General features: G+C 40.8%; 1 protein-coding gene across 1 annotated transcript; it reads left to right on the top strand.

Moving 5' to 3' along the window:
* Positions 1 to 1909: 1909 nt before the first annotated feature.
* Positions 1910 to 19644, top strand: gpr139 (G protein-coupled receptor 139). The gene is made up of 2 exons (XM_007893823.2): positions 1910 to 2036; positions 18710 to 19644. Exons 1-2 carry the CDS (start codon positions 1910 to 1912, stop codon positions 19642 to 19644), a joined length of 1062 nt encoding a protein of 353 aa, XP_007892014.2.
* The last annotated feature ends 1003 nt before the right edge of the window (positions 19645 to 20647 follow it).

Here is a 20647-nt window from a genome sequence, read left to right as displayed (position 1 = left end):
TCTTTAGGACAGGAGATTTTTGTCCAGGTTTGTAAGCCAATACTTTGTCAATACAGTCTATTGGTAATTATTTGGGTGCTTTCAACAACAACAACAACTTGCATTTATATAGTGCCCTTCATGCCAAGCACCATCTCGAAGCGCTTAACAGTGGCAAAGCCTGTTGCCGAGTCAAGGGGAGGGGGAAGATGACGGTAGGCACAGTCGAAGTGCAAGGTCTTGAAGCCCAACCTGAAAGTGAGGAGAGAGGGGGCAAGGCGAAGGGATTGAGGGAGAGAGAGTTCCACAGCTTCAGGGTGAAAAATGTAGCGGCTGAAAGCAAACGTTGAATCAAAATAGCCCATAAGCCATGCAAATAAAATCATATTTCTACATCACAGAGGCTGAGTGGCATTCCCCAGATGGTTTATCCTGTATTAGGAAAACACACACAGAAACAGATTGTGGACTGGATATTTACACCACCTGCAGTTCAAATGAATTCGCAGTCCAGGCTGACACTCCAGTGCGGTGTTGGAGAGCACTGTATAGTGCGAGATGCCATCATTCAGGCGAGACATTAAACTCTGCAGTTTATCTCCTGTGCAGCTGGACATTAAAGACTCGACAAGAAACCAAAATCGCAAAATTGATCATTCACTTCACAACTGTTTGTGGGACATCGCTGTATACAAATTGGCTGCCACGTGTGCCCACAAATAACACTCCACGGTAAAATCTTGTGTAGCGTTTTGAGACCTCTCGATGACGTGATAAGGCTTTATATCAAAAGCAAGGATCATTAATATTACTAAATGCATACCCACTACAATATCAGCTGTTAAGGAAATATTACTATATACTCTACCACCAAACTACCGGCAAAATCAGAGACAACTCATAGAGGGAAGCAACTGACAAAAAAAAAGCTTTGAGGGTTTCCCCTTTCCAGCTGTTGATACTTAGCACTACTATTCAGCAATGAATTAGCAGCTAACATACTGCTAACATACAGCTAACATACAGCTAACATACAGATATATTGATATAACAAACTGATGATATTTTTCATACTCTAACGAGGATTTTTTTTATTTGAAAAATATATAGTCAGACAGCATTTGCCACCCATCGCAGGAACCCGGTAGACCGAGCTGAAATGTTTCGCTCAGTTTTCAGGGCAAAATGTAGAAACATTCCAGAGAGGCAAAATTTCTGGTCGGGTTTAAGAATTAACTCACTCCAATCTTTCACACTTGCCATTCTCAAGCCACTTATCACAAGGCTCGAGCCAGACACCCTCAGAATGACAGAACTCTATGGTTGTTTGTGGGCAATGTATTCTAGCCCCTGTGATCCACAGCAAGATTTAACCCGTTCACTTGTTTCCAGGCAAAATGATTATTTTCTCATCACACTCAAATTCTGTGGTCTTCTTCCCTGCCTTGAGGTAAGTGCTTTAGAACGTCAGATAACAGCACGTGTTGCTGCTGGGGGGTGTGTGGGTGGGGAGGGGGAATAAAATGTTTTTAAGCCACTAGTCGTATTCCGATTTCTGTACTGTGTAGCTTCATAAGCAGCAAAGCCATTCGCTTTTCCTGCAGTTAGCTATGAGGTATTGCTTTTGCACTGCATGAATTATACTCTGCAGACTCGACCAATAGAGGTGACCATACATCATCAAATTTTAACGTATTAATTTACCTCCTTTAATGACACTTCAGCACAGTTCCCTTAAGAGCGAGGCAGTCAAAGCATTGCACTTTCTCCTAATTATGCCAGCTTAGCAGCAAGCAGCAGGTGGAAGAAGCCAGAGCTAAACATGGGCAGAAGGATATAGCTGCACACTGGATACAGACCCTCAGTAAAAGAAACAGCATTCATTGTCTATGTACTTCTCTAGACAGTCAGAAGCCAGCAAGGAAAGTCCATGGAGCACAATCATATTTTCACCACTAACATCACTCTGCTCTCCCATGATGGAAACCTGTACGGATGTGGTTTAGGATTCGTGCCTGTCATATACTACAGCTTTCTTCTTTGCTTGGGATTACCAGGTGAGTTTAGCAATTTTTTAACATGTTTTTTAAAAAATCTTTGTAAATGCCCGTGCAAAAGAACCCAAATGTTTCTGAATTCTTCGAGCTGTTTTACCATTTATATTAATTCTCATCTTAACGCACCGAACAAAGAAAGATTGAAATGGTAAAAGATTTCTGAATTTCACCGTCTTCTATCACGACACTTGTGGTTTCTTTATCTAACAGTCTGGGTACTTCCTGAAGTAGCACATTTTATTGTTTGATGTGCACAGGGAGTTGGGGAGGGGAGAAGGGAAAAAATTCCCTCAAGTACCATCAGTTTAACTACATTAGAAAATGGTACATTGATCACCGTACCTAATGCATAGAGACTTGATTTGTTATATATTTATTGATTGATTTATTGTAAAGAACGGAACCAGAGGCATGGAAACAAACATTCTGTAGCACTGGGGTGTTTTAACACGAAAGCTTTCACTACTTTAATGTTCTTTTATATCATCTCATCATCTAGAGATGTGAAAAGCTACAAAACAACAGTTAGCTGGTAGGCAATTATGCTCTAATTGATGTCTGATGATCTGTGTGGGCAGGCAAGGGGATTTAAACTTTGGATTATTGACATCACTACAGCACCACTTCATTTCTAACACATTGGCTCTAAATTAATTTTCAAACAGCCTTGTGTGGGCAGAACGATGCTGAAATGCATTACTATATTTAATGTCAATATTTAATATATGCAGATGTATACAAATTATGGTCTTTGATAAAGCACAATTAGACACGGGTCCGTGATGGATCCTTCTTATTGGGACTGCAGTCTGATAGTTTTTTGGGATGGATAATTTGGGGCAAAGTAATTTGTGGTTCAGGTGCATTCGGACCCCAGCAGAGGAAGGTGTTAAGCATCCACTGTCAACCCAAGCACGGAATAATCACACGCACCCTTGCCCAGTGCAGATTGACAGTCAAGTAAATGGATTCCTTTAACCTTTTCATTGTTGAAAATCAAAAGCTAAAATGTTTGAATTGGTGCAATATTAATGTCACAGTGCCACTGTCTTGATCAAAATAGTGAATCGCGCAACCACATCAGATCTCTGTGACGAGGAGTTGGGGAGAAAAGATGTCTCTGGTTATCAAAACACCGCATTCTTGTAAAAGTTCCAGTTTAAACACCCACAAAAGAAACAAAGTTAAATGAGATCAATGTGCTAGTTTAGTTTTTATTTAAGTGGATGATGGATAGCATTTTACTCCAGCATAAATCACTGCAGGACTTTCCTTCACACACTATTCAAAGGCAGCAATTGTGTCTTGGGACTTACATTTCATTGGAGTGGGCAAAAAAATTTACTTCTGCACTGATGGAAAATTTCAATCGAACTACAGTCACTTACTCAAAGTAACACATCGTCTTATTCAGACAGACGACAAGAATTTTTACACACCTGTTTTTAAACGTATGAATTTCAAGGCATAAGGTTTGACCTCCCATCTACATCTTAATCAGACAGTGGGTGAGCGTCGATCGTGAAGGATTCACCTTAAGATGTATTGGCTCAAGTTACCAAATATTTTGACTCTCTAATTCTTCTAACAATTATACAAGACTTTAAAAAAAAATGATGATAATGACTTAGTTGTTACTGGAATTTAAATGCATGCAATAAGCCACATTTTCAAAGAAGCAAGACTATTTTGAATGGAAGGATCAAAGAGTTTGATTCAGTCAAAAAAAAACGATTAGGAAAAATCCTGTGAAAATAATCTAGACTCTTGTGTGGACAAGTTAATTAGGAAAACACTGCAAATGGTTGCTTGAATTAAAATGGTTTCAAAAGCTAAAATAATAAAGCTACAAATCTTAAGTTTCGATGGCTTCCTAATTGGTCCTAAAATCCCTTTTTTTTTGCCAAATTGAGTATGAAGCTACTGTTTATTCAGTTATCTCTATTTATTTTCAGTAACGAATTCAATGAAGTGAAACATCTAGACACATGAGTGATGTATACTGTTTAAACAATGCTTTGAAAATAATTGCATTTCAAAACACAGCCAGGGCCAAAAGAGACACAGACAGTGTTGCTTTTAAAAAATACATCACGCATTTATATTTTTATTGGTAAAAAATAAATAATTTGAAGGTGCTGAGAAACCAGCAGTCAGTGTTGCTCTGATGGATACAGATTTATCACATACGTGACCAGTACCGCCTTGTGTAGCAAACATAAAAACTACTTCAGTTGCAGCAAATGATCAAAGGTTGCATCAGAAATGCTAAAAATCATCCTCCACCTCGACCACTTGACTGAATCAAACTCTTTGATCCTTCCATTCAAAACAGACTGCTAAGTCGTAGGTGTTACTGGAATGAGAATGAGAAGGGTAATACCTCACTCTCAGCCTCCCTAAAATTGGAGAGGTAGCAAGTGCTGCCCTGAGGTGACTCTGCTCCTCTTCTGTACTCCTAAAATCTTGGCTGCATCATGGTACCCCAGCTGAGCGCAAAAAAAAGTATTGGGCAGTCTTCCATCACAGATTATATGAAACTTTAATCCCACCGAATTGCCTTCTTCTACCCTATTACACTGTGATAATAATCTGTCAGGTTCCAAGCTACAAGTCTTGCCAAAGTGTCAGGTGGAGAGAGGTGTGGGGGGGGGGGGGGGGGGAATTGAGAGAGAGTGTGAGAGAGAGAGAGAAAGAGACAGACAAACAGAGAGACAGAGAGAGGAACAAAGTCATTGATTAATCAAAGATGGGTTTTGCACCATCTGCTTACTTTGTCTCCAAATATTGTACACCAGTTTATTGCACGGGGGAGAGTTGGAAATTTCTGTGGTAAAATTCCTTCGGGTTCTAGATTCACTCTATTAACGTAGCATTTCAGAACATCCGGAATTTGCCAGTCTTCAATCTTGATTCCTGTCTGCTGCAATTTTTAGGAACTACGAAAAACACGCTTCACCGTTAAAGGCGGATTCAACAATTTGCCAAATTCTGCACATTCTGGAATGCTTCGTAAATCTAGACGCAGGTGGAATTTCTTCCGCTTCGTCTGTAAGAGAAGGAGCCTGGGTTTTGTTGGTGGGAGTGTTGGAATGGTTAAAAGTCGCGAGGTTTCCTTTGGATTTCAGGAAATATTTATGCATTTACTATTTTCCGGAGCGACAGTTTGTGGTCAGCGGCAAGACCGAGACCTTCCTGATTAGTTCGCACCAGTGCCTCCACACCTCGGGCGCTGGCAGCATCAGCCTCCACGGCTCCACACTCAACCTCACTAAGCCAGTCAGGAACCTGGGTGTCTTGTTTGACCCTAAACTGTACTTTCTCCCCCACATCCGCGCCACGACCGGCACTGCCTACCACCATCTCCGCAACATTGCCAGACTCCGCCACTGCCTCACCCCTCAGGCTGCCCAAACCCTCACCCAGGCATTCGTCACCTCAAGGCTCGATTACGGGAATTCGCTCCTCATCGGCCTTCCCAACTCTTCCCTTCACAAGCTGCAGGTCTTCCAAAACTCTGCAGCTCATGTACTCTCACGCATCAGGCTCCACGACCCCATCACCCCCACCCTCACCTGACTCCACCTGCTCCCCATCCCCCAGAGGATCAAATTCAAGATCCTCGTCCTCACTTTCAAAGCCATCCATGGCCTTGCCCCCTCCTACCTCTCTGACCTGCTGACTCCCTACCAACCTGCCCGCTCCTTCTGTTCATCGGGCTCCGGTCTGCTCCATGTCTCCCGCCAGACCCGCCCTACCATCGGTGTCCGGGCTTTCAGCCTCTCTGCCCCCACACTCTGGAACTCCATCCCACAGTCCCTTCACCTCGCTTCCTCCCTCGCCTCCTTTAAGGCCGGTCTCAAGACCCTCCTCTTCGATCGTGCCTTCAGTCGCCCTCCCACCCCTACCCCACCCTACCCCATGCTTGGATCCTGAACCCTGACTGTCCAACGCCTTGGGATATCCTCCCAACATGAAAGACACTCTATAAATGTAATTTTGTTGTTGTTGTTGTAGGTTCTCTGTGGCTTTGGAAGTAGGTGGCTCGAGGCTCCAAATGTCTTTTCTCATTCCGTGCTTTCTTATGTTTTATTTATGTTCTTATCCTCCATATCCAAGTCATAATCAATGCTTAACTATAATAAAGAGTTAATTTCTTTCTGTGTCCTGCTGGCTATGTACCTTGCCAAGCACTTTGTCTGATTCCCTATCCCCAGTCCCCTTAATCCTTGATATAGCTCCAGAACAGGCAGACTCATTCAAAGTACAGCGTCTCCAACAATGTAGTGAACCCCAACCTTATATTAAAGTATCAGCCTAAACTGAATTCAAAGCTCTGAAGCAGATGTTGAACCCACAACCTTTTGACTCAGAGGCGAGAGTACTACCAACCGAGCTAAACGGACGCCCAAAATCATTTGAACAGGATTACAACTAAATTCCTCGAATGAAAATAATCCATGCAAATATAAATGAAGTTAATAAAGATTGATCATTAAAATTCGGTAGTTTAACAATTGCATTAAAGGATAGCTTTCTATTAAATCAATTATGTTGCTCAAGCTTTGCCAGTTTGGATTCCCAGTGGTTGGAAAATTGCATTCCAGCATTTACCCTGCGTATTAAATATTGATGATGATACATTAAATCTACTCCATCTCTCCAAATGCAATCTGAATCCGTGCAACTAATCAGCTCAGTAATCCTGGTTACTATCTCTGTGGTTTCTAATGATGGTGAAGGAAGCAGCACATGTTACAAGGAAACCATCTTGTGGGGAGGCTAAATTTCACCCATTTCTGATGGAATGTCTTCACCAGACAGCAACAACAAACAAACAGACAAACAAACAACAAGAAATTACATTTGTAATTACATTGCTCCGTCCACGTCAGGAGGACATCCCAATATTACTAATAATAATCCTTGCATTTGATATAGCGCCTTATCACGTCTTCGGGATGTCTCAAAGCGCTTCACGGACTATACTGTAAAGTGAATCAACCGTATATTTTGTTATTTAACTTAACTATGTGAGATCAATGTATGTGATTTTCAATTCACCATATTCATTCATCATATCAATGATATGGTGTTGTCCACATCAGCTCATTCAATTAATTTGGAAAGTCGACTGTTGTGCCAATAGGCGTAGTTGCTAATTGCAGCCTTTGTCCAAAGTGGAGATAAGAGTAGATTTAGGTTTCATAATTATAGTTGATTGCTCCATATTCACTGAAAAGGAAGGAGGTGCTGGAGACATCCTGAATTCTCATGCAAACATCTCAGGGAAGCTCCGTGGCCAAAGACCTGCAGCACCCACTGTGCGACTGACAGCAAAAGTGCTTCTAATCTAAACAGCGTTTTCTCCAAGGAAAACCCTGTTCAACATGCACAGTCACAAGATCTCGGCATAGACCCAAGATCTCATTTGCGCGCCATGTTATTCTCTATTTTTAGTCGGACAACTTCAAACCGAAAATGCTCTCTCTAAATTTGGGGTTTTCCTTTTTTTAAGCTTTTAATCCAATAAAGTTCTTTTAAGGTCTCCTACCATCCTGGGCTTTCAGAGAAACCCAAGACCTGCCACCCCCTCACCCCTCTCCTCGCACTAAGTTCAGGCAGAGTGCTGAGCACAGTTGGATAAGGCAAAAAGCAATTCATTGAGATGAAGAAAAGCAGCTTATTGATGCGTACAGCAGACCTCACGCCAAGCTGAAGTCAATCTCAACAATATACAGAATTAAGCCCATTATGGCAGCCGCTGATCCTGGCTGAGCAAGTCAAATAAATACTTCTGCTTCAAGCAAAGTAACATCTTACCTTATTGACAGGCATACCACCATTGATGGGGGGATATTCATAGAATCGCAGAAACAGGCCATGTCAGGCAAACACGTACAAAGGGTTTCCCATGTCTCTGCTGTTTATTGGGCATTTATTACCTGTTATATTTGTCATTCAAGTGGCCTGGCAGATAAGACAAATAATAATAGTGTTGATTATGACGTCTTTCACGTCAAGAGGATGTCTTAGAGCTCTTCACGGGTTGCACTGTAAAGTGTAGTGGTGGTACATTTTGTAGGTGAATGCCTACGACTGGAGACAGACAAAGAGAGCGAATGTTGTACTTAGCTAAAATGACTATGCAGTTTCCGTCTCCAGACTAGTCACGCAAGGTAGTGGTTCTGTAATTTAACAAATAACATCAGTGTAGTCTGTGTAAAGATGCTTTCCTTCTTTGTTGGCTATCGCCATGGTAACAATGAAGAGAAGAGAGGAACAGCTAACCAATAACTCTCAGAAACTATCGAGTGGCCAACATGGACTCCCCAAACCATCAACAAATAACCGGAAGACTTTTAGACCAAAGACCATTTTCTCTATCCGGGGGATTACATTTGAACGCTTCTTTTGAAACACTACTTTCTCTTACAAAGTTAAATATGGTTTGCTTTGTTCCCTAAGGGATTGAAGTACCCGAAAGAGAGATATGGGTTTAGTGTTTTAGGTCTAATCTTCCAACAACACTTAGCGCTGGTGAAATGTCATGGCTGAAACATTAATGCATTTTCCTGTTCCAGATGCCGATTGCCATTTTGTGGGTGTGCAGCGTTTCTGCTCTGAAACTGTTACAAACCGTAAGAAATTCATTTGTACGGTTTGTCAGTTGAACCACTTGGAGGATATTGCTGCCTTGCAAATCATTTCCGCAAATCTATTGTTCACTGTGTAACTGAAGAATAAAAATATGTGCTTTCAAAACACGATTATTCTAGATTTGACTTTTTAATAGAAAGCCCCCAAACCCAAGAACTGAATGGTTTCATATGAAGACAGCAATGCCTGTTATAATCATTTGCATCAAAGCCTTCACGGATACGAAAAAGGATACCTATTTCACTTTAAAGGCAGCAAAAGAAACATACGATTTTCTGCACATTATTATCTGATTCAATCTTTTTTGTGGCTTTGTAAATTTTGCCTCTCTCTTCAGCATTAGTAACTGTGGTTCGAAGGGATCGGAAGCAATCATGCCTCGATAAACCGTTCAAAGTCCTCTTGAAGGTAAAGTGCCAAAAACTGCTTTCAGTGTAGACGTGTGATAGGTTCCGCTTAAACGCAACCGAAGCGAATAGCATAGCACTCTCTATTTTGTGCTTTGAAAGGAAGGAGAAAGATGTATCTCGACAATAAGGAAGTCCCTACCTGATCCTTATGAGTTAAATAATAACTTTCTGATTTTCTTTCAGGCTACACAATGAATGTAAAATTACTAAATGGCAAAGGCCGTCAAAATTACTCTCGAGTAAGTACAGATCACGTAATAATAGAATAATAATAATCCTTGCATTTGATATTACGCCTCATCACGTCTTCGAGACGTCTCAATGCGCTTCATGGAATATATACGGTAGAGTGAATGGACTGTATATATTTTGTGAACGAAACACGGCAATCAATTGCGCACAACAACATAGTATGATGTTCCCAACTCAAATATAAATATTCCCAAATACAAGGATTATTAGCTAATTTCAGGATATTAAATTTTATATCTGGGTACGTGGAGTCCTGTAGCTCAGTGGTTAGAGCACTCACCTTGCAAGCGAGACACCTGGGTTCAATTCCAGGCAGGACGAAACCTTGGGCAAGTTTCCTTACTCCATACGCCTAATAATAATCCCTCCAAAACAAAACAATAATAAATTGGTCACTTTCAAACCACGACAGTTTGTGGGACATTGCTGTGTGTAATTGGCTGCTGCGTTTCACCCACAAATATACAGTCAATTCACTTCACAGCATATTCTGTGAAGCACTTTGAGATGTCGAGAAGACGTGAAAAGCGCTGTATAAAATGCGAGGATTATTATTATTATTATTATAACTCACGGTCCTCAAATTGCTCGAATTCCTCTCTTGCAACAAGCAAAGTTTCATTAGTTAAATGGGAGATAGTTAAATGCCACGTAGTCTTTTATCAAACGGCAAGCACCAACAATTGTGCAAGGAAGGAATAGAATGTGTTGCTTTGGTGGGAACCAGCGTTATGTTGGCAATCTTCAAGATGCTTTCAATTCAATTAGTACAGTGGAGGTGATTGTTTCAGCACTCCAAATCGGGTGAGAAAAGGTTTACCACCCATAAGTGGTGTTTTTGACACACTACATTCATTCTGGACAGCACTCCATCCCTTAGTCATTTTTAATACACAAAACTGAGTCGTTTTTTGACTGGCAAACGGATACTATGCAACACAATCGAGCGAGAGCAAAACAAGTCTTTAGGATGACTAAAGCCACAGACAGATGGAGTGTGGGACATTAAGGTCTTCACGCGTCATTCTTTAACTTTCTATTATTGTGATGATGTACATGTAGATGACACACCACAGGTTGGCCACTGCCCACACACTCTTCTTTGCACTGAAAGGTTCAGGGTGCAGTCTTGCTCTTTGGAATCAGTCAAATTACTTCTATTTCAGGTTATTCACCTCAGCTCTCCAAATCCTTAATGCTCGCGACCAGTGCACTGCGCTATAGACCAGGAGACTCGTGTTTAACTGCTGTCAGTAGCTTACATTCAAACTCAAGCTTCACCCACAAAACTAGATGTTGCTAACATAGTGACCTGCCTCCTCCCAATAGCACCCTCCACTGTGCAGGCTAACTCACGTTTGGCACACGTTTTCTGATACGGTTTCAAATGCGCTAACGTTTCAAGGATTGAAATGTTTTATGGCCTAATCCAGTTAAATACAAGAAACAGATCTGAACCAATGGTTCCTGTGAATGTCTGACATCTCCGCTAAAGTTTGTGATATTCATGCAACACTATTATATACAGTCAATTCACTTTACAGGATATTCTGTGAAGCACTTTGAGACGTCTCGAAGATGTGGGAAGGTGCTGTATCAAATGCAAAGATTATTATTGTAATTACAATGGCACTTCGGTTTTACCCAAGACAACAATTTAGTTGAAATGGTTCTCACGGCAAAAGTCTAAACTGGATTGTGTTCAATTTGTTTGGCTTACTGCTGTGTTCACCTTTGTTCCCGCGACTTCAATTTGATAGCGGATTGCTGAAGTGCGAACCAACAACAAAAGCACTGAAAAGTGTTTTTACAAGTTTCACAATGGAAGGTATTTGCGATCAAGTGTTGCCTTATCGTGCGCTGCCTGTACCCTGCAGGGCATGAAACTGCTGACCCTTTAGCAGAGTGAAAAGGGAAGATTGATTGATACCGCACTTTCCATTCCACCCCAAGGTGTTGCAAATCAGATTGAAACAAACCTTGGAGCGCGTGCAGAAGGCTGAAAGGGGGGATTTTTGTTTGTTTAATTATTAATAAAGAGCTGATCTCGTGATCGGCTCCTTTATAACCTCAAAGGACCTGATGCTGTGAATGGAGCACAATGCGGGCGAAATGTAATCTACACGTCTGTAGCATATTGGTGTTAATTCCTGAAACTTCTGCATCCAGCATCTGCTGCTGCTGGCAGGTGCAAGCCTCCAGTGCATTGGTGCTGCCTGAACCCTCAATGACACTGCACGCCTTGGCAGCTCACACTGAGACAGCGCTGGGCTCTGAGACGTTTCCCCTTTGTGAAGGGCGCTATATAAATGCAAGTTGTTGTTGAGATAATTCGGTTAGACCTGCGTTTCAAAAAATAATTCAGTTGCTCAATCCACGACTGTTTGTAGGACGCTGCTGCGCGCAATTGGCTGCTGCGTTTCGCCCACAAAATCCTCAGTCAATTCATTTTACAGTATATTCTGTGACGCGCTTTGAGACATCTCGAAGACGGACGTGATAAGGCGATATGTCAAGTGCAAGGATTATTATTATTATTATTATATATGAATAACTGCAGACACCGAGATAGGAGAAATCATTCCACAGAAAGAAGGGCAATGAGTTAAGGCTTCAAGTGGAAAGATTAATATACAAATTAAAAATGAAGGATATCTTTCATTCACAGTAAATCTACAGTTGCATTTATAGAGTTGGGTAAATTCTCGAAAGTAGAATAAAGGGAGTAGCCCTGTTTGAATTTTCTGCTCTCAGTGGGTAAGCTGACAGTTACCATATTTCTTTTCGCATGCACATTCCATACATATGAAGGCTGCACATTGGCATCTACACAAGCCTAGCTTTTACATTTTAATTTACGATGATTAAATGAAAAATGCAACACACCAAGTACTGGGCAGAATGAGTGATGAATCTTGGAGCATTATGCACTGTTCTGGCTTACATGGAACTAACAAATATTAATACAAAGTGGGGTTATTAAGAAGGTGAGATCAATTCAGAGAACAGAATTGTCTGAAGCTGCACTGACATTTGAAAGTGTTATTATTTCCGTAGACGTGAGGTCTGACCTCTGCTAGTTCATTTAAGTGAGGCAATAGATCACACCTTATATCAGTCGGCATTTGCAGACTGACCTTTGGAGCAAATGAATGTGCCTGAGAGTGGGTAAGGTGTATGTATCCAGTCACACTCACTCTGTCCAATAATAATGAAAATTTGTGAAAATCGGGGGTTACATGGTAGATGGCCTGGGGGAACAGCACCTTCTGACCACGTGTATGCGGTGGAGCTGGTCTGATGTCAGACTTCTAGTCGGCTCCAAAACCGATTTTAATAATGAAAACTTAAAGAATCTGAAATGGAAGTAAAGGTAAATAGAAACAGATCTACAGAATACAGTTGCTACACTTCAGAGCAATGCTCTTTGAGATGTCCTCCTAAAGTGAAAGGAGCTGTATCAAATGAAAGGATTATTTTATTATTATTATTATTTTTATTATTATTATTATCTGCCAGGCTACCACTGCAGCCTTAATAATTACAGGAATGAAAGGTAATTCAAACTCTATAAATGGGAGATACAAAGGACAATATTTTAGACTTTATTTTTTTCCAGTTTTCTCTGTTATACTCTTCTTGTGATGTACAATAGATAACATGTCAGTAGCCCCATCATCCTATCCAAGTCTTTTGGATGACAGTACGATGCATGTCACTCGGCAAACTATCTAAAGACGTGATATTATATTGTTCTGTACACCAGATCAGTAGCTCTTTGTCTTCATCGTTTACTCTCAAAGCACTAATGTACAGCGGGTGAGTTTGAGGATGAATACTATATTAATAGACTGAAGCACAGTAACTGGAGTTGGTGTACCGATTCCACGTGAAAAGGTACTGAGCTAGAGGTTTTGTTTCAATTCAATTGCTGATTCAAATACGATTCCCCTCACCGGGGGGTGGGGGGGGAGTTTCATTAGCTTACCCCTGAGCTATTGGGTGACAGTAGAGTTTGTTTGCACTGTACCGCTTACTAAAAAATAATGCGCAATAATAATACTTGGATTTGATACAGCGTCTTATCAAGTCTTCGAGGCGTCTCAAAGCGTTCACAGAATATGCTGTAAAGTGAATTGACTGTATATTTTCAGGGCGAAACACAACTTTGGACTGACATCTGCATTACCTATCCGCGCTTGAGAAATGTGCGCCCTGCCTTTTGAAAGACATTTAATCACAGTCCGTGAACTGCCTCAGATTTTAGTGTACAATATATGGCACAATATGCAAAACAAGCCCAAGGTGCATCCAGCTCCTTCATCACTGTCGACTTTATTACCTTTTCCTTTGTGCCAAACGATTTTCATTGTCCTCAGAATTCCCCCAATAAACCGCATAAAACAACCCACATATTTTTTTAAAAAATGTATCTATTGCAAGGAATAAAACTCGTCTGACAGTGTGCGTGTAAAGCAATGATTCACTGCCAGGCGTCTGTTTATGTTCATTCAAGTGCTCATGTTTCACTCAGATGGCTTATGAGTTCATCAGAACATCTCCATCAAAATCCTGTCTGGATCTCGCTGCCAGATACTTCCCAGTTTAAACATCCTGCTCTAACTCAAACGCAAGTCATTACATTGGTCTAAACATTGGCTTGGGGTCTTTATAATAGTAATAATAATAATATAATAATAACACTTATAATCCTTGCATTTTGGATTATAAATGCATGGATTATGAATATTATTACATACAGGAGTCCTGTAGCTCAGTGGTTAGAGCGCTTGCCTCACAAGCGAGAAACCTGGGTTCAATTCCCGGCAGGGCGAAACATTGGGCAAGTTTCTTTACTCTACACGCCTGACAATAATCCTTCAAAAAAAAGCTATAAAAAAATTGGTCACTTCAATCCACGACTGTTGTGCGCAATTGGCTGCCGCGTTTTTCACCCACAAATATACGGTCAATTCACTTTACAGTCTATTCTGTGAAGCGCTTTGAGACGTCGAGAAGACTTGAAAAGCACTATATAGCAAATGCAAGGATTATTATTTATTTGATACGACACCTCACGGTTTTGCGATACCTCAAAGCGCTCGACAGGGTTTTACTGTAAAGTGTTGTGACTATGTATTTGAATGCAGCAGCCAATTTGCACACAGTTGTCAAGTGAGTTCCCCCTAATATATTTTTTTAAATGGAGGATTGGGAGAAACTCCCATCTCTTTTCAAATAGCGTCGTGGGATCTTTAACGTGGGATCACCTGAACAGGTAGACGCAATCTCATTCAACATCTATTCTGTGGGACAGCATCTGAAAACAATGCAGTGCCCGCCAAGCGTGTATTTACATATGTGGATAATTAGTCACCGAGACCTTTTCCTTTGGGGGTGACCAGTTATCAGGAGTTTACTGTATAGCATGTTGTGGTTTGTATGTTAAAACTTAGTTCTTTCCTCAAACTAGTTGAGCCCAAACACACAGAGTATCTTGCCCTTGGAACACACATTAATGTAAAACACCCAAAACATCTATTTGTCTCCAGAATAGGCAGATTGACCTAAAGTACAATCAATGCCTCTGAACTGACTGGTCAAATACATCCAGATCAATAAAGATCAGATTTATTATATCCTTAAGTATAACGGCTGCTGGAAACATCCAATAGCAGCATCAATGTGAAGCATTGCCTACTCATACCAAAGCCTATTTGTAACCTGAAAACACAGGTTAATAACATTTAAATGAAATTCCTATATACTCTTAGCGGTAAAACTTGCACCATAGCAAAGAGGTAAAGATTTTAAGGTAATGCTAAAATCCAGAAATAAATGGTGAAAGAAATCCTATTTCTTGAAAGCAAACTACTAGCAGAATCTGTAAGGGGAGAAAAAAAACAATTGCAAATACTGCAAATTTGTTTTGAGGGTGTATTTACACATAAACCTTAATGTGATTTTTTTCCAATATTTATCAGTCATATTCAATTACTGAGAGAATGAATGACTGTGAATGAGTTGCTGCGTGAGAATGAGCGATTCTAATTCAGTGTAAATGGATGAAGGAGAACCATAGAGAGATAGTGGGGGGTATTTGTCAATGAGGAGCTTTTCTCTCTCTCGTGCAGATTAATAACTCAAGGTTCTGAAGAGGAATTTGCTTTAAACGACTGCTTACTAGCATTGAAACCAATCACGCAAGTGGTGCAAAAACATGTTCACACCAGCTGCGAAAATACAAAAGGAGATTTACCGACAAACTAACAGAAAACGACCTACATTTTCTTCTCCAATGATACTGCAATCGCCTCAGCGCTGGTTGAAATTCTGTTCAATGTCCAACATTGGCTTTTCAACTCAATTTTCTGCAAACTTCTGTGCTGGGATAGAATAACTCCTTGTCATACGAGCCTCAACTTCAAATGTCATCATTTATATTTGAAATCAACTAAGCCACTTTTATTAAAAGTTTGGCATTGCTCGTCCTTCGGCTAATGCTTCCCGTATTCGTTTAATGAGCTTTTCATTCTCCGTGAAACATTAGGAGCAGTTTTGTTGCTCCTAATCATCACCAGCATTGCTATGGAAAATCACTTAATTAACATGGTCCATCCCCAGGCAGTTTTCCCTTGAAGGAAAGAAACGTACGATTTTCTGTTAAAATCTAAATACAACCAGAAGATAACTTGGTTAAAAGACATGCACAAATTTCAAATCTAATTTTTGATCATTCCTAAATACAGTCATTGGCAAGTGTAAAATCTCAATGTCTGTGCTTGCTCTCATTATCTCGGGTATGCAGCCCTCTTCCTTGGTCTATCAATCCCATCTCGCTTTCCTCCACAAAAGAAATAATGGTTGTTTATTAAAATTAAACTAATCCTTCATTTGCATTGTGGATACAGCGATTGCAGTCAAAGCCAAGGTTACATATATTATATATATATATAATAAAACCTTACCTTTGGCATGTGGAGACCTGAGTTCAATTCTCGGCAGAGCGAAATGTTGGGCAAGTTTCCTTACTCCATACACCTCTGTTTACCTAGGAGTAAGTAGGAACCTGGTTGTTAGTTGATTAGCGGATCGCTTTTCCGGGGGTAATAATTCCTTTAAAAATAATAATAATAAATTGGTCACTTCAATCCATGACTGTTTGTGGGACACTGCTGTGCGCAATTGGCTGCCGTGTTTCGCCCACAAAATATACAGACAATCACTTCACAGTATATTTTGTGAAGCGCTTTGAGACGTCTTGAAGATGTGATAAGGCGCTTTATTAACTGCAAAGTTTATTATATATAACAAAATACCCCTATATATGAGGAACATCCTGTAATGCTGAAGGGCAAAAAGAAAGGTCAAGGAGAATGGGGTAAGAGCAGATAGTTCTAACGGGACTACAGTACAGACATAATGGGTTAAATCACCATCTTCTGTTCTGCAAATATTCAATGGTAGAAAAGGAGCCGGTGAACTGATGCACAGGCAGTGTCACACCTATAATTCTGATTAGATTTACCTTAAAATAATGTTCATACGTGTTGCTGCTGGATGGTAAGGGCGAGTTTTATCTGATGTGAAGTTATCACACTTGCAGTGTTTCTGACAGATATAGTACTCAATATGAAAAGGTTGGAGATAACATCACTGAGGGAACAGCTTTGGCCAGTGTTTCTCAATGATCACTTCAAAGACCAATGATAACCTCACAGGCAGTTCACGCCAGAGATGTCTTTAGATTGAATAACCTGGCAGACTCATTTAATATTGGTCCATCACCTTTCAAGAAGAAACCAAATCAGTCCAGGTATGAAACACTGGCTTTGACTATTCCAATATCACAATCACAGCCACAGGAAGTCTTGCGGATTTTGGCGCTTGCATCTAAAGGCTATATGCTTCTAACCCAAGGGAAGCAGTTTGATGCGTTCAGTCAGCATTATATAACCACAATAAATAACATATGAGTTTTTAGATCTGCTTTACAAATATAATTTTGTTGTTGTTGTTGTTGTGGATCCAACAGAGTGAAATGCAGTCACATTCCAATAGGTCAGTCTATAAGACCAAATATCTAAAAAAAAAGTCAAACTCTGATGGATTATTTCTCACTGTAGTTAATGTAACACAGGATTTACAAGTAATCTTTGGCAAACGCTCTCAGAATTCAGACAGCACATCAGTGATTCCTTACAGTTGCCTGAGGAAATAAACAATTTGACTCAAGGTTTCAGTAGTTTTGCTACAGGCATGAAATGCCTTCAAATCAGATAATAAAAATGTTGTTTAGTTGGTGCTCAAGCATTACTGTTGCAGAATAGCAATGTAGGGATGGGGGTAAAGTTTTCTCCTTGTAAAGTACGAGGAGAAAATGCTCAGAAGGAAGAAACATAGACACTTGTGGTGACAGATATCCATGTGCATACTGATTCCAAATACAGTAGATGTACTCAAACCCACCAGAATATGAAGTGGATTTTCAATGTAGGTTCAGTCAGAAAGATACCAAAATGGACAGTATGCTTTGCTGCTTTTTTCCCCCCTCAAGGAAGGCAAAAATACAATAAAATACGTGATTGTGTCAATATTTAATTAACATATGTAAAAGGCACTGAACATGGGGGAAAAATACAATGATCTCAAATCAGTAGAAAGAACACTCAATAATGATACACGTTTTACCCCCCTCTTGGGTAAAGAAACCAACCACAATAATAATAATCCTTGCATTTGGTATAGCGCCTTATCACATCTTCTAGACGTCTCAAAGTGCTTCACAGAACATACTGTAGAGTGAATTGACTGTATATTTGTGGGTGAAATACACAAATCCAACAGTTTCAGAACTCTGCCGCCCGAATATTGACCCGGACCAAACTCCGTACTCACATCTCATCACCGAACGGATCGACTTCAAGATCCTCACACTCGTGTTCAAATCCCTACCTCTCCGAACCTCCTCACTCACCAATCCACCATCCGTCACCTCCGCTCGACTGGCACCGGCCTCCTGCTCGTCTTTCAAACCCTCTGACCCACCATCGGAGGTCACTCTTCCAGCCACTACACCCCAAAACTCTGGAACACTCTCCCTCAATCCCTCTGGCTTGCTCCCTCTCTCCTTTTTGAAGTCCCACCTGAAACCCTTCCTCTTCAACCGTGCTTACGGTTACCTCCTCCTTCCCCACCACCCGCCGGCTCGGAGTCAGGCTCCGTCACCGTTAACCGCTCTGACACTCTACCCTGCGTGGAGGACGCTATGTAAGTGCAAGTTGTTGTTGTTGTTGTATGGAAGCTTATGCTGTACATACGTGTCTAAGTTAACTCTTCTTTCTTCCGCAGCCAACATCCTCACAGTAATCATCTTGTCACGGTTAGTGGCTCGCCGACAGAAGTCGTCGTACAATTATCTACTGGCACTGGCGGCCGCAGACATCCTAGTCCTTTTCTTCATAGTGTTCCTCGATTTTGTGCTGGAAGACTTCATTCTGAGCCAGCAGCTGCCTGAGATACTGGACAAAATCATCGGCATCCTGGAGTTCTCTTCCAACCACACATCTATTTGGATAACTGTCCCGTTGACCATTGATCGATACATTGCTGTGTGCCATCCGCTCAAGTACCACACCGTGTCCTACCCTGCGCGTACTCGCAGAGTCATAGTATGTGTGTACGTCACCTGTTTCTTGACCAGCATACCATACTACTGGTGGCCGAACATCTGGAGTGAAAACTACACAAGCACCTCCATGCACCACGTCCTCATCTGGGTTCATTGTTTCACCGTGTACTTGGTGCCGTGCTCGATTTTCTTTGTGCTGAACTCAATCATCATTCACAAACTAAAGAGGAAAAGTAACTTCCGGATGCGGGGCTATTCCACGGGGAAGACCACAGCCATTTTGCTCACCATTACAACCATATTCGCAATCCTCTGGGCGCCGAGAATGGTGATGATTCTCTACCATCTCTACGTGTCGCCCATAAACAATAGCTGGCTGGTACACATAGTGTCAGACGTCGCCAACATGCTGGCTCTGCTGAACACGGCCATCAACTTCTTCCTGTACTGCTTTATCAGCAAACGCTTTCGCACCATGGCAGCCGGTACACTAAAGGCCTTCCTCAAGTGCCAGAAACAGCCAGTGCATTTCTACACGAATCACAACTTCTCGATCACCAGCAGCCCCTGGATCTCTCCTGCCAACTCTCACTGTATCAAAATGCTGGTGTATCAGTATGACAAGGATGGGAAGCCTCTGAAGATATCACCGTGAGCTACAAACTCGATCTCCGAGGTGCAAGCGCTTGAATTGTTTGAAGAACAGCAGGACCGCCAGGCACTTAATATTCAAATGATCGCATATTTTAGTGCCAATCTCTGTCTCTTCCACCGGTTTTGAACTGCTCTGCTTTTCGAGCAGCCACAAATGTGGAGTTCTGGCCAAGGCGACATGACTGACCTCGTGCAAGTTATAATGATAATTTGGCATGAAGGAAGCAAAATGAAAAACACACACACACACACACTTGTGGAAGGGGATAGCAAGAAGAACATTCTGCAAAAAATTTAAAAAATCAAGTTAGTTTATAATCACTCATACCAAAAAAACCATATAAGCTCTGTATTGTTTCAAGTAATCGATTAGGATTGTATGTTGGTGCTTTGTTTATTTAGTAGAGATTTGGTTAATGGTACAAATCTCCTTGGATTTGAAACACCAGGAGAATCTTGTTTTCCCTCCCTTTATGGAGTGAGGAAGAATTACTTTTTTTTAAAAAAAAAGAAAATTCTAACCTTATTTCATTACTTTTTTTTTAGCCATTTAGGGATGTTCTCAGGTGAAACTATTTCAGTAAATCCGATTTGTTTCTACATTGCCTACTCTATTGTCTTCATTTGTAATGTTTAAAAAAAACAGAGGTTTCTCAAATTAAGTTAGGATTGTTTCAAGAAGTAACTTAGTCTTAAAATGAGAACATATTGCGCCACTTATTGTTTATTAATAGTAATAATCCTTGCATTTGATATAGCGCTCAACACGGCATCAAAACATCTCAAAGCACTCCACAGGATTTTGCTGTAAAGTGTAGTGACTGTGTATTTGTAGGCAAACTTTAGTTTGTTTTAAAGGGATTATCAAAAAATCTAAAGGCGCAATAAAATCCTGTTTCTCAAAGCCAAAATTAGCTGCTAACCACACCTACAGTAGTTATGTATAAGCTATTCATAGAGAAGTACATAGCATAGGTTTATCAAACCAATTTATTGTTCTGGAG

The sequence above is a fragment of the Callorhinchus milii genome, unplaced genomic scaffold (genome assembly GCF_018977255.1).
Source record: "Callorhinchus milii isolate IMCB2004 unplaced genomic scaffold, IMCB_Cmil_1.0 Scaffold16, whole genome shotgun sequence".
Taxonomy (NCBI): Eukaryota; Metazoa; Chordata; class Chondrichthyes; order Chimaeriformes; family Callorhinchidae; genus Callorhinchus; species Callorhinchus milii.
The sequence above is the reverse complement of the archived record's forward strand: the minus strand, read 5'-3'. Positions and strand labels throughout refer to the sequence as shown.